The sequence below is a fragment of the Syngnathus typhle genome, linkage group LG5 (assembly GCF_033458585.1).
Source record: "Syngnathus typhle isolate RoL2023-S1 ecotype Sweden linkage group LG5, RoL_Styp_1.0, whole genome shotgun sequence".
Lineage (NCBI taxonomy): Eukaryota > Metazoa > Chordata > Actinopteri > Syngnathiformes > Syngnathidae > Syngnathus > Syngnathus typhle.
The window spans coordinates 10,419,972-10,434,858 of NC_083742.1; the positions used below are offsets into that span (position 1 = coordinate 10,419,972).

At 39.9% G+C, this 14,887-nt stretch overlaps 2 protein-coding genes across 2 annotated transcripts; both read right to left on the minus strand.

Moving 5' to 3' along the window:
* Positions 1–712: 712 nt before the first annotated feature.
* ppp2r2aa (protein phosphatase 2, regulatory subunit B, alpha a) lies at positions 713–7,802 on the minus strand. Its single transcript, XM_061278680.1, has 10 exons — positions 7,478–7,802; positions 7,205–7,282; positions 5,081–5,178; positions 4,806–4,971; positions 4,293–4,405; positions 4,012–4,189; positions 3,490–3,654; positions 3,180–3,349; positions 2,923–3,014; positions 713–2,746 (listed from the first exon to the last, which is right to left on the minus strand). The coding sequence occupies exons 1-10, from the start codon at positions 7,482–7,484 to the stop codon at positions 2,467–2,469; spliced, it is 1,347 nt and encodes a 448-aa protein (XP_061134664.1). The 5' UTR covers positions 7,485–7,802; the 3' UTR covers positions 713–2,466.
* Positions 7,803–10,323: 2,521 nt separating this feature from the next.
* Positions 10,324–14,887, minus strand: vps33a (VPS33A core subunit of CORVET and HOPS complexes). Its single transcript, XM_061279585.1, has 13 exons — positions 14,666–14,887; positions 14,381–14,446; positions 14,139–14,266; positions 13,828–14,014; positions 13,436–13,552; positions 13,167–13,341; positions 12,900–13,093; positions 12,468–12,594; positions 12,316–12,383; positions 12,055–12,192; positions 11,582–11,719; positions 11,323–11,491; positions 10,324–10,776 (listed from the first exon to the last, which is right to left on the minus strand). The coding sequence occupies exons 1-13, from the start codon at positions 14,765–14,767 to the stop codon at positions 10,583–10,585; spliced, it is 1,803 nt and encodes a 600-aa protein (XP_061135569.1). The 5' UTR covers positions 14,768–14,887; the 3' UTR covers positions 10,324–10,582.

Here is a 14,887-nt window from a genome sequence, read left to right on the forward strand (position 1 = left end):
AAAATGATGTAGGCGTTCATCACTGTTGGTTGACAAAGTACATAGTAAACTCAATTCGTCATTGAAGCGTGTGACGCATTAATCTATTAAAACGTGGTTATATAATAATGAACAGCTTTTATTCTTTTGGTGGGGTGGTGGTAAGATGTTCGTAATTATATCATGATATAATAGTCAATAGAATACTAACTGTATTGTTAATTTAAATTGGAACTTAGTTTTTCATATTAATAATACATTGTATTAAACAGACTTTACGTTTGACATCAAATTGCTACAGTGCAAACAAGACTTTAAAAGAGAGGGGAAAAACAAAAAGAGACTATCAAAAATATAAAAGCATGAAAAAAATAGTAAGTATTTAGCTATAGGCCAGAGTAAAAAGGTCTTTAGTCCCTTTTTAAAAGCATCCATCGTCTGTGGAACCCTGAGGTGGTCAGGGAGGGCCACTGAGAAGGCCCTGTCGCCCATGGTCTTGAGCCGTGTCCTGGTCATAACTAGACGGTGCTGTCGGCCTGATCAGGTCCTACTGGAGGTTTGTGGTGTGAGCAGTTCAGTGAGGAACGTAGGGGCCGCAACGTAGGGGCCGCAACGTGGAGACAATGTTGAGTGTGCAGAACTTTATTACTTATAGTAATAATATAATTAAATTCCATCTAACACCCCCCCCCACACACACACACACAAAGTTGAATAGTTTTTCACACCAGACTTCCAAAATTCTTCCATCTTTATTTAAGAACTTGAAAGAAACAAAAATTAAACATCCCCCAAAATGAGTTTATGTATGATGCTAGGGTCAAAAACGCCATACATTTAATGCTGTTGATCAGTCTCCATTGGGTCATAACAATTAACTCTTACACAATCGAAATGCATAGGCTTTTGATTAAGGCTTCTTTTTTATTTAGTATTAAGAACCTGCTATCTTGAAGGAACAATATTTTGATCATTGATCAGTGGTGAATTCCCCTGAGTGTCTCATGTTTGGCACGCCACATGAAATGCTTTTGTCAGGTTATATTGACTCTTTATGCTTTAATAAAGGCCAATGGGGGTTTTGTGGCGTCCTTTCAGGCCAGATGCTGTACTGTCCTGCCTATGCTTTTGCAGATATAAAATCGACTTTAAAAAAAAGAAAAAGAAAAGAGCATGCTCCTATTTGACATCACAGAACTTTCAAACAAATATCTGCCCTGAGACAACACACAAGCCTTCCATCTACATTCAAACCAACCATCAGAGACAGTTCCATTTAAAACGTCAGTGATCAGACTACAACTGTTGCCTTAATTTATACAAAAATAAATCAGCTATAGAGACTATTTTTCTCTTCTGATACAGTATAAAATATAAAAAAAATGAAACTTGATCCAAGGGGTAAAGTCACCTGTCTGCAACATAACATTTGTTTTGTGGAGGTTGGCAGCAACACCCAACAAAACACCTGGGCCACCTTGGGCTCTTGAGCCTGAGCTGTTATTGGTGGTACATTTTCATTATAGTAATGACTGAGCAGAGCTTTAACTAAATGACTATAATTTACAGGCATAAAGCACATTTGATTTTGGCATGATTCAGTTCCCCGAACCCAAACACCTGTCAGTCAAAAGTCAACCATGTTGTTATGAAAACATTATATTGTACATGTGCTCCTAAAATATGATGAAACAAATTCCTGAAAGCTGTGTGTCTTAGGAAATAAGTAGTTTATGTCAAAGGAAACTAACCTGGTAAATACAGAACCCCCCCCCCCCCCTCCCTGCTTGGCATGTACATAAACAGTCAAAAGTATGCCATTTAGATGACCACTGAAATTGGTCATCCCTACTGTTAAGAATTAAAAAATGTAAACAACAGGCAATCATAGGATAAAGATCTAACGTGGTATAAATTGTTATGCAGCAGAAAAGGAAGTGGCAGCATTGTTTTTAGAGCACCATTCAATATAACCTTAGTGGGAGAAATCCTCGATTGGCCCTTTATCAATGTACTCAATCAGGAAGAAGTTGTGAGTGAATGTGTCAAATTGGGTGGGTGCAACTAAGGAGTGTTGACCACTTGTATCAGCATTTTTTTCATGCCAGTGCAACTGAGTCTACAATTAAACATTTTCCTGCTGAAATTAATCAAATGTTATAGGAGCCAAATTGCATTAACGATTAGTATTGGGATAAATGCCCACATGAAAAATATGTTTGTCTTTTTACATATATCTTCCCTTTGGTCTAAGATGTAGTAGAGTTGTAACCAGCAGCTAGATGAACATGTGCATCTGGTGGAAAATGTAAATAAGCCTCGGAATCCCAAAGTTTGTACAGTAATTAGGTCAACAGAGCCGGTAAGTTCAATTTGTATTATACGTGAAAAGTGTACTTGTGATGATCAGCCATACCCAAGGTCTGAGCCAGACTTGAAAATTTTGACAGATTTATTCTAGTTATAAATCTGTGTGATGGCGCAATACTAGTTAAGTTTGTCCTGGAATATATAGAGATTATTGGTGGTGGCCACTGCAATAATGTTGTCCAGGGGATGCCAGGCAGTGTGGAGGATCTTCTTGTTAAAGTCCAAACTGTCTACACTGATCTCATCCTTCTTGCGCTTCCCACCTGAGCTTACTTTGCGGGGTTTAAGAATAGACTGTGGTTTGCTGTTCTCCCTTGATGCCTCTAGGGTCACATCCTGCCTGTAGCCTCGGTCAAACAGCCTGAAGAAGTTGTTGTAGGAACCTGTCATGACCACGCTGCACACAGGGCACAAAGTTATAGTGAGGCAGAGATCTGAGTCAACTGGATAGTAAACCAAACTACCAAAGGCATCAACCTATAGCTGGTACACAAACTATGGCTTTTAACATCTAGGAAACGGCATAGCAAAGGAGGCAGAATGAAAATCAATGACGAGAATGTATGTTCTCACCTGTCGTTTCCATTCCAACAGCACTCAAATTTGTCAAAGATGCAATCGTTCTCATAGAGTGAACACAGCTTGCTCCTGAGATATTCATGCACCTGAGAGAGAAGAACAATTTTGAGGAGGGCGGACCAAGCTACTCATATACAGTACTATAAATAGTAGGCATGTTCAGTACCACATTTTTCTCAGGCCGATATCAGTACTAGTACTCAATACGTGAGTAGTCACCGACACCAACATACATGACCAACATAACATGCCTGATAGGTCTCCACTGGACGAGTCTCCATATTGAGGTCCCAGATTTTGATGGACAGGTAGTCACGGGTCATTATGTAACGTCCACTGTGGCTGAAGTTCACATCAGAGATGGATGACGTTATTTCTGAGAAGAAGGAACGATTGTTTGGATCCTCTGGCTCTTCAAACACTGCAGACACAACAATGTACTTCCTTACTGCATACCGAGGAAACGGAATTTTAGGCTAGGGACTTGGATCATTATAAGACCACAAAAATGGAATTCAGTTTTTTAGTTGGGTTGCGTCATAGTAGGAGTGACCTACTTACATTTGGCATGGTTGTCACACAGTGCTGACGCCCTCATGTCGCACAAGCGGATGGCTCCTTTACTGCTACTGTACACAAATGTATTGCATTGGTTAGGATGGCACTCTGACGCTGTGATCACCTCAGTCAATTCCTCCATGTTAGCTGGCTTGATGTCAACAATATCTGAGTAAGAAAAGTTCAGGTCCAACAGAAGAGAAGAGGAAAGAGGAGACTTACAGACTTGAAATTATAACATGGAAATCACTGCAGTATCATCATACCATATTTTTATAATTGATTATTTGTATTTATTCTATATTTCACCTTTAACTTTCAATTACGAGAAGAACGCACACATCTTCAATAACATCTATGCACAGACATTAACAGAGCCATGCTAGACTGAATTCCCTCTTTACAGTCTCTCTACCAAGTGCCCTCTTTTACAGTGGAAAGGATGTGCTCAATTACCGGTCCGGAAAAGATAAGCAGTTTCCAATACTGATGGATGTGTGTGAGGAGCTAAGAGAGAAAGGATACTAAAGCTGCGATCAGTGATCTCCAAATGCCATAAATTGATACGAAGATCATCTGCGGATAGGTACGTTTCACAATCACTATTGACTGAGATGGAATTGATGTGGTAAGTGTGAGCATTGGCAAAGACTCTACGAGGGCTGGCCTCCACCATCAGGTCCATGGGCCTGAAGATTGGTACCTAGGGGAAAAGACCAGTGAGTTCACCGTCTTTTTTACAAGCTAGACAACATGTTAAATTGTGATGACCTATGAAAAATAAATAATACACGCACGATACCCACCCGTAGCGTTGTGACTGTATTTGGATCTCTGTATCGACCGTCATCTTCTTTCAAATTATAACCTTCCGGTCTCTTGTCTCGCTCGCTAATTTTCCACAGCTTTATGGTTTTATCTATGAGAGGACAATGACAGGGGGATATCAATAATTCTTAAAAATTCTGTAGTTGAATATTATTACATTATGTGAGTGATTCGACAAAAACTACTTTTTTTGTGATCTTAAAAACTTGCCATTTACATTGCTAGGTAACTACTGTACAAGACCATTTAACGACGGGTTACTTGAAATGTTATGAAACTCTGCCAAAGTCAAAGTCAGTCAACTACTACAGCCAACAAATATTTGTTTTATGTCATATTGTTTGACCGGCTTAATAACAAGTTCTATTTCTGCTGTTATAGACGCACATATTTTTAGCAGTTTAAAAAATGTCCAGAAGATGTCCTAATGGACTTAAATTCAAGGAAATAAGTTGTATAACATGTTCTCTAGAGTAGACAAGTCAACTTGCCATTTGTGGATAAAAGGAAGTGAGCAGCATTCTTCTGGGGCAACCATCGAATCTTGTTGATCTTCTCCTCAATCTCAAGGCTCTTCAGGTAGTCAAACTCAGGTTCATGGCTCTGAAAGGTGCTGTACACGTTGTATTCTCCACGGCACTGAGGCTGATTCTTACTCTTAAAAATAACAATCAAGCAAAGATCACGTCAGGCACAACAATGCAAGACTACAAATAATATGGGATATGCAAAGTCAAACAAATATTGACGTCTACATAAAAAGCACCTCTGGCTCCTGTTGAAAGATGACTACACGACCTCCTTTGTCTCCAGTGGCAAGCATCTCCCCTGAGTGGTTGAACTCAACAGTGGATATGATATCAGCTGTCGACACAGGAATATCATAAGTGTTTTAATCACAATATCGCAACACTGCCTCTTTAACATGCAACCATCATGTCTAAACGTCAGTGGTCCTGACAATGTAAAGTTTTTGTCACCAATGAGCTGCAAGAACAAGGACTAGTGACAAGGACTAGTATGCCTGTATACACAAACTTCATCTTCCTTCCATCCATCCATCCATCCATCCATCCATCCATCCATCCATCCATCCATCCATCCGTCCGTCCGTCCGTCCGTCCGTCCACATTGTGCAGGAACAATTGGCACCTTGAACACCATTTACATCTAATTATACAATACAGAGAACATTGAAAACAACAATCAGTCCTTGTTTACTGCCTGGCACTAGTGAGAACACGATTCTTAACACAGGCATAGAGTGAGTGTGGAGCAAACAAAGTGCTTCATACAGCCTTTTTCTGACAAGCTCATCCAAACACAAATGACTACAAATTAATAGGATGCTGTGGATGCCCCCTTCAGGTGGATGCCCTGATTTTGCATGGCACACAAGCTTTGTAGCTCTGGGAAAACTTAATTGTAGCCTGGGTTGTTAGTGGTAGTTAAGGAGAGTCTGCCGCATGTGCACTTGGGGTGCATTATTTTTCAAAGTCTAATTAGCTATCAGCTATGTCTTATATTTTTTGATTAAAGGTAATGCCAAATTAATTTAAAATGTTTAGAGATCACAGTTTTTGACGTTATTTCATTCACTGATTTGTGTTGTGTTATGCTCAGCTACCGATCATTTAAGACATTATAACATTTTTATACAGAAAACAAATGGAGTGGAAAAGCACAGTGCAAACCAGACATGAGAGACTGAATGCAAGTTCAATTCAGGACAGGATGCGGCTCTTTGCTCCTTTCCCGATAATTCACACAGCTGGAGTTGTCTATTATGGGAACAAAATGGCAGGCAGTCCCAAAGTCACTAGAGACTTTACAAGAAATGGCTCTGGGAGTCAACAGCTGTCACACACCTCACGCACATTTAACAGCATTATGGCATCCAGCGGATAGCAGAAGTATTTTTAGCTGCAGAATGACAAGTAAAGATGTTACAACATGTGAACAATAATTCGTGTTTTAGGCATGCATTGACGACCACTGTGGGTGTAAGGTAGAGTTTACTGTAAACAGTGCAGATTTACTGTTGTAATAACAGTCTACAAGCAATGTATAGTTTTAGTGCATTTAGTGTAATAAAGCCCATGCAAATGAGAGTGAATTGTGCTTTCTGTTTGCAATATCGGACAAGATCTGGCACCAGAACCAAAATACAATAAACTTGGTAGCCATTTCACTTTCGCGCATCTAGCTCACAAAAAAAAAAAAAAAAAAAAAAAAAAAAAGGACAGCGATGACCTGAAACAAAAGATCAGCAGTGTCATTGTCACCTTTGATGGGCAAACATATGGTAAGCATAGCGGAGAAATAGATTATCTGTAATCTCTTGATATGCTTGTCCAATTAATGGCACCCACATGAATATTAACATATCTACTGTCCATTGTCAAACTATTACCAGTAGTTTACATTGCAATTTGAAATTATTTCTCAAACTTGACTGAACATTTATAGTGATATCCTTGATGTCTTTTGTCCTCACTTGTAAAACAATTCAGCACAATAGTAGAACGAGGGCACACTTGTGAAATGAACAAGCAGTTTTCTCACTACTAGTAAGTACCACTTTTGACTTAGCAGTATGCAATTATTCCTTACTACTGAACATTTTTACTCCACCATAGTAACACTTTAAGTCGCAGCATCCTGGAACATACTCCTTGCACCAAAATGCCAACAATTAACATAGTTGTCCCACTAGCGTGCAGAAATGTCATTTCACATTGTTGAATGGACTCAGTTGTTCAACAAGTGCGCTTTATTTTCTTAAAGTAATGAAGCTTAGGTTGAATATTAGAGATCTGAAAATGATTAGGCGACTTTCCATACATGTTCCAAGTGTCAATGAGGGGGAAAAAAAATCAGATGGACTCACCTTCTGCAACGTCGTCATCTATTGCTCCTTTGACTTGGGAAAAACACCATTGCACCTCGTCGCTCTCATCACCGACCCCTGCAGGAGGTAGACATCCAGTTTCAAGACACCACGCCCCACCAAGTGTAACTTTATTTACGCTCACTACAAAACCCAACACGAGCTTAGCATGCTAGCTTCCTGCTAGTTAACCACCAACACTAGATTAGGTTCCGTTTTATTCATGACTTATTAAACGATGACCGCAGCCTCGCCGTGTCGTTTAAATTTTACCTGCCATGGTGGTGGGCCAGCGAGAGAAGGGGTCTGTGAAGCGGGCTCAGGCCCTGGACTGAGCACTGCTGCTGCTTTCTGACTACCGAGGAGGTGTAGAGTAGAGGAATGAAACTGCGAGCGCTGCCAATGTTTATTTCATTATTATTTCTTAAAGAAGCACACACGACCTTAGCTTAACTTTTGCAAAGACTAAAAATATTTTTTTCTCATAGAAAAACGGTAGTAAGGCTGGAATAAAGAACAGGTGTTTAGACTTTGCACTATACTTTTAAGAATTCCCTCGTCCCTGCCTCTCCCAACATAACACTTTCAAAATGGCGCAACGCTGCTGGCGTTGAGGAATATATCTGATGTTACACCGTGAGGGCGGTCAGGCTGAGCCAAGAAAATAATCAGTATTTTAGTCCCGAGTTGTTTAACTGTACAAACTAACTTAATTTATCACCAGAAATCATGACTGTTTAAATTATAACGTAATTTTATTTTAATGAGAAGCGTCGATGACTGCTTTGGAAACAACAGGAAACGCCAAGCCCCGCCCGTGTTGACTGGCACTATAGTAGAATCAAACGCGTTAAATGACGCACAGAGTTTTGTCAACAAAACATATTAGTTTTGCATTTGGTCTTTTAATACTTTTGTTTTCACCTTACATTTTCATTTTAAAACAGGTAGATTCACATCAAACAAACAGTTTACTTTTATACATTTTCTGTTACATGAAAGTCATGAAAGTGTATGTGTGTATCATTGAACACTATCAGCTAACAACATTCAACAAATAAAACAGGAAAGTATTACAGGCAGCGTTTTAAAGGTAAAACTAATAAATTTAATGCATGTATACTAATAAATGTGGGTTACATAGACATCAGGTGTAAAGAAAGACCTGTATCACCAATTGCTTAGCCTGGTTAGTGTCTCGAAATGAGTATCCAATATCCAAGCATCTGGCAAAATAAAGTCAGAATTCAGATATATATGTAATCCCTATCATTCCTTTGTCCTGTTTGCTAAATGCAATATTTAGACCTAAGCAATCTCTCCGTTTAATTGCTTAGAAACAATCAGTAATAGTGCGTCTCATATATAATGGCGTCTTTTTGTACTGTATGTTTTTGACTGCAGACAGATATAACATTTATTGTGATCATTTTTCAATGCATTAAAAGTTGAAGAATACACACACCAACACATCAGAAGCAAAATTGCAATTCAAATTGTTGTAATTCTGCTCTTTTAGCTGGCATCAGCAAGTTTGGATGAGTGCACAGTTCTTACCAAATTATCACATTTGATTGATTGGAATCAAGTAGCAAGTATGAAGCAGGAAAACACATTGACATTTATTTTGAATCCAAAATAAAGTATCTTCAATCTGAATAAAGAGCTCCTCATCCAAGTGCAAGTTGAATCTCTGTGTCTTTTTACTTTCCCACCATGTAGTAAGTGGTCCAACGGGCGAGAAGTAAGGAGCCAAAAAGCACAGTGTAGCTGAAGAGGACAAATTTGAGGATTTCCCTGAATGTCCGCAGAAAGCGAATAAAAAAAGGCTCGGAATCCAGATGCACCTGCTGTGTCTTGTGCTTGGGAGCAACAAGAGTCAGGTGTCCCAGGTTCCCACCTCGTCCCATTCTGCAAACACACACTTGTCACGATACAAAAGAATGAAGGAAATAAATAATGTATCGGCCACATAGCCTTATGATGAGAACTGTTAAATAATGTATTTGCAAATTGCACTAAAAGGTTTCAGTATTGATCTAAATCCCGCAAACATCTTTAGTCATTTGGTTTAGCATGAATCTGAGCTCTTTAGATATTAACACTTAGAAAAGGTGAACATGCACAATCATTTTAAAATTACATTTAGGGGAAAAAACAGGAAATGTAAAGCAGTGGTAGAAGTTGCAGCCAAGTATTTGGTAATTGTAAAAGAGGTAGCTATTAGGAAGATCTAATTACAAAAATGCAAATACTATTTCCTGAAATAAAAGGCACTTTTAGAATAATGTACTCTTTATGCAGCATAATAAAGCTATATTCTGTGACATTTTCATCTAGCAAATGGTAAACAAATAAAATATCAATCAAAATGAAAGCATACACACATCTGCAATTGTAGGAAATAAAAGCTTTCAAACAACTCATACCTTGATGTTGTTGCAGCAGGACTGACGCTGTTCACAGGGTGGGCTGGTACACTTGTAGCCGTGAAGTTGGCTGATGCACCCTCGAGCCTTGCAACTCCCAACCGAGGAGGAGCCAAAAACAAGAACTGACCATAAGGATTTTATTCCCCTGGGATTAATCCTAATGGTAGTTATGCCTCCCGTGCACCTGCTCCTCAGACACACCCTAGTACAATATGAAAGCTGTCAAGCAAATCTTACTCATAAATCTAATTAGGAATAAGAAATAAACATGGATTTATCCATGAAGAGTACACGGAGTATATCCTGTCAGCAGGAAGCCCTGTTTATACTGTAAAAACAAGGAGATGCTATTGACTGAAGACCTAAAACCCTGCTGCCGCACAGTTATTCTCTGCCGGAACATTGAGCAAATGGCCTCCTAATTCAATCAGTGTCCTGTGCTGTCAAATGATAGGATGCTGAGGCCTGAGCTCTCCAGACGGCGCAGGAGCATTATCGGCTGATCAGGAGGCCTGTTACTGCACTAATTGCTCCTTCCGAGGGCTGGGCCTGTGCTGACAGCTATACTCCCTCGTCAAAAAAAACAACCATGCAGTCACATCAGTGGGAACAGTAGTGTTGCATACAATGGAGGGACCCGTTTGATTTCGTTAATATATTTTATCTGGAAGGGGAAAAGCATCCAAATAACATTCCAAAGTTGTTTTATTAAACACGTTACATTTTGACCAACGCTTTATTAACACATAAATTTTATACAACTGATCCATAAGAGAAAAATGACTTTCTTACAGCCATTTTTTTCCATTGCCCCAGTACAATTCAGGGACAGAAAGATCTCCATCTGTTTCTCTAACATGGACATCAGTGAGACACCTGCAGCATGCTTATACCGACATGAAGAGTGCTCAAGCTGTTTGATGTGTCCAGGTGTGTTGCAGTTTATTCAATGCATCTGAGCTTCAGGTCTGTCCATGAGAGATTTGATCCAAGATGCGCCGTTGAGGAGTTTGGTTGTAGCTATAACATATTCCATTCCGCTGTCCTCCATTTGAGAAAGGAAACGGAGAGCCGCTATTTCGGCATACGTCACTCCTCCCAAGAAAAACACCAGTGTCGTCCTGTTCTCCCCCTGCTGGCCTGAAAGTAAGTCTGACGTCATCTCTCACATACAGTACATATAGTATGACACAAACATAATTATACCTGTCTGTGAAAAAAGAAGTGAAATCCTCACATTTTGGATACGCAGCTTTGATTTATATAGAAGTATACCACTACACGCACTACTGGATAAATACGTTAAAGCTATCTACTATCCATCAGTTTTGCTGAGACTCTTCAATTAGCACATTTGGAAATCTATTCTAACACAGACAAGCAGAAGCACGTCACTTAATCTAATCTCACAGTTCTAATTAGCATATTTCTAAAATAGTGTCATTCCCATCAGTGTTGACACCTCTAACTGCCACTATGGCAGCACTGGTGGTGACTTGACAAATGCTGTGTATTGCTCATTTTAAGACGTGCGCAAACAAAGACTGGCGGAGGTAGGATAACAATGTCTGCCTAGTGCAATCCATCTTCTCATTCAGCTTCTGCCCTCACATGAACAAAGCCTACTCTTATCTATACCTTACAGGCAGAAGGCTGACGGAAAAACATGTTTGAATTGGCCCTTACGTTTTTTGTGGAGTCCAGGAGGCAGCTGCTGGCGCTCCTCGAAATGTGGACCTGGGAGCATCTTCAGCACCTCCTCGATGCTCCGCCAGCCTGGCCTGGCCAAGACTTGGGTGAGTCGGATGCTTAATGGAGCGTAGCCGCTGTATACGTACGAGATGTCGTTGGGGTTCTGAAAGAGAAAACAAACAACCAAATATCGCCATGTCCTTGTCATAGGTCAAACATTAGCGCATATAATCAATCTCCTTGCTATTCATACTTGTTCGTTTGCATCCTCCATCCACAGTTTAAGGGTTTTTCTAATGGTAGGGTAATTATTCCTTGAACTGGTCTGTGGCTTCAGAAGACCTCCTTTCTCTAGGTTGTTCAGTGTCAGGATGTGCTCATAGCCATAGGTCTTATAAAACAAAAGCATACATGTACAAATTAGTGGCGGTCACTAAAGAGATAAGTATTTTAAAAAGAGAATAAAGCAATAAATCACATTGCATCGTCACACACTACAGAAAAAAAGCACTAACGTAAACAATAAGTACATTTGCGATAGACTTATCACTTCCACCTAATTCTTCATTTTACATTTTGAACAGTTGCATTTAATACAAAGGCAACTCCATATTTCCATTTATTTTAACTTTCTGTAAAAGTAATGGCTAGGTGTATAATTCATCCGCATAGTAGATTACAACAGATTCATCGGACATTTTTATTTATTTATTTTTTTAACTCTACCTGGAGAATCTCTCGCTTGTAGTAGTCAAGGACCTTCTGTTTAAGGCCGTTGTTACAGACAGACTGCATACACACGAGGCGCAGAATCTTGATGAGGGGATCTTTTTGGGCAATCCTGTCTTCAATGTATGTGTTTACCTGGATTATAAAATGTCCAATACATTAAAGTTACTGTATGTCCAATTCACCATTTGTCAAATCTCTTTTTTTTTTTTTAATACAACAACCTGCACAAAAAACTTGGGTGCAAGGACCATGTACCTTGTCTGTGTCAACTCCAGTCATGAACTCCTGCTCCACTGTTAGGTTATCAAAGAAAGCTTCGGATGCTAAAAGACACGACCCAGTGAAGCAAACTTTTGTTATAAATCAATTTGTGTAAAAGAAGCAAGAGTAACTCATTGTTTACAGACTTGTGATGTCCTTAATGAGTTCTGCAATGGATGTGTGGTTAGCCAGGGAGCTCCGCGCTGCCTGCATATGAGGCAACTGGGACACAAACTGCTTAATTTCACCCACTGTCTTCGCATTGTGGCGTTCCTGTGAAACAAGACAACAAACACTTCATGTCTTATCGTAAATCTGCCGTACTAACCTGATAGAAAAGCACTATGTAGAGTAGATATAAAATTCCTAATGGGATCTCTTTAAAAGTGCCATCAACTCCCTAACCATATGGATTTTCTCTCAAGACCAAGTCAGATTACAATCATATCCGATTGGAATTCAATGAGGCTGTCAGAAAGAGATGGCAACCTAGTGTCTGAATAGATTTGCCACACTACAGCGCACACACCTTTATGCATAAACATGCCAAGGTGGCTTAAAGCTGAAGCAGGACCAACCTCAAATGCAGCAGAAATAATTTTGGCCTTTTTACTGAGTGCCGCTCCAACAGCGTTGAAGTTTTTGTCACGGATTTCGGCATAAAGTTCCTCTGCTGAGTTGAGTTGCAACTTCTTGGGCTCTGTGGGCAAATCTTTACTCGCTTCGCCTTGTTTTTTCTGGGCAAACTTCTCGGGTGGCAACTTGACATTACCTGCAAAAGAAATAGACAGTGAACTTGGCTACTAAACAAAGGTGTAAAATATATTAACAAATATTACCCTAACCGTTATTGATTCCGTAGATCTCATCAATGAGACCTTCGTATGTGAGCTGTGTAGCCAGAGGAGTTAACAGGTCTACATTCCGGTCCAAGAGAAGCAGTGTGTCAAACACGGGCAGGATCTGATTCTGAATACCTGCAAACTCCCTCTTCATCCTCAGCATCATGTTGGCAACATGCTAATAGCAACCAGAAAAAGAAAGACAATAAATACCAGTCACCACGCAATAAGACACTTTGCTGTTAAAGTGGATCCACTTTCAAATTACTCACCCGTGCACACTCTCCTTTCCCGTAAATTTGTGGAATAGTGCCATACAATGCCTGTAAGGTCATAAGGCCCTTGGCTGTGTGGTAAAGGCTTGTTTGGTCATTTTCCAAATAGCACTCCTGTAAGAATATGCAAAATCAATTAATAACACACTTTAGAAGAAAAAAAATGGCATCTTTCACGAGTTGATCGTTACAGTGTTATTTTTCCTGTGATGGACAGTAGGTACTTGCAATTACTGATTGCAGTCTTTAACTTGACCACTGGATGTCATTAAATGAAGTTTCCTTAAAGTCTTACAACATTTTAAAACTAATGTTCTTGCACTGCATGTTTGTTTAGTAATCGCCTTTAGTCTCCCTTGTATTCTTTTAAATGCAAAGATTGAACACACCCTAAAGGCACTTTCATATTCCATGGACAGCAGGTCACCATCATAGGGTATCAGGTCCAGGATATACTCATCAATGTTGATGAAGGAGCCCAGCACACCCTGCTCCTTCAGCCTTTGTTCGCACAACATGCTCCGCCGGGGTACAAACAGGATGTGGAAGTCACGCGTCGAATGCATCTTATCTTCACTGACAACACAAAACACAAAGCAAGGACAGTGTATGAGGGTGACGTTGAAGGACTTAAAAGCCTGGATTTTCTTCAAAGGTGCAAATCCAATATATGTTTTGAGGTATGGCACATAAAACCTACCTGAATACATTTTCAGCGATAATATCCATGAGCTCTAGTCGGGGGCGGACAAAGAAGATGATGTTTTTGACATCGGCAGAGGGGAGCCGACCGCTCTTGAGGGTGAACATCTTTTCCACTTCATGCTCCTGAACCAAAGAACATGTATTTGCGATACCCCAACAGAATTTTTGCATACAACTCCGGCATACTGTAGTTGACAAAAAGCTTGACCAAGTTAGCAACATGAAGTGAGCAGTTACCTTCAGTAGAGAGTATTGTGCTATTAGTCCAAAAGGGCCAGTCAAATATTCATCCCAAACTATGGCCTATAGAAAAAGAGCACACACAAGGCACATGATGACCAACATCTGCAATATTTAAACAACTCCACCAGTACTGTCTCCCGAATAGGAAAGCTAAAGCTCCAAGCACTGTTCAGCAGGCTGTGTTGATGGCTGCAATGATGTCAGAGCCTGATTCAGTTCCCATGTCCACGACAGAGATGATTCCCCCCGATTGTTTTTCCCCTACGTGTTAAATATTACCTTGCTTCCCGCACACTTGTCCAAGAACTCCCTTAGCTCTTTTCGTGCTGCTTCTCTCAAAATGTTTAAATTGACTCTCCCGTATGACAAGTGGGCGGCCATTTTTCTTTCTCAGTTGCAAATCAGGTGATTCACAGCAGCGTCACGTGACCAGCGATACAGTACGATATAAAAATCTGTAAAGACATCAACGATATGTTTATTGCGATATAACTAATAGTC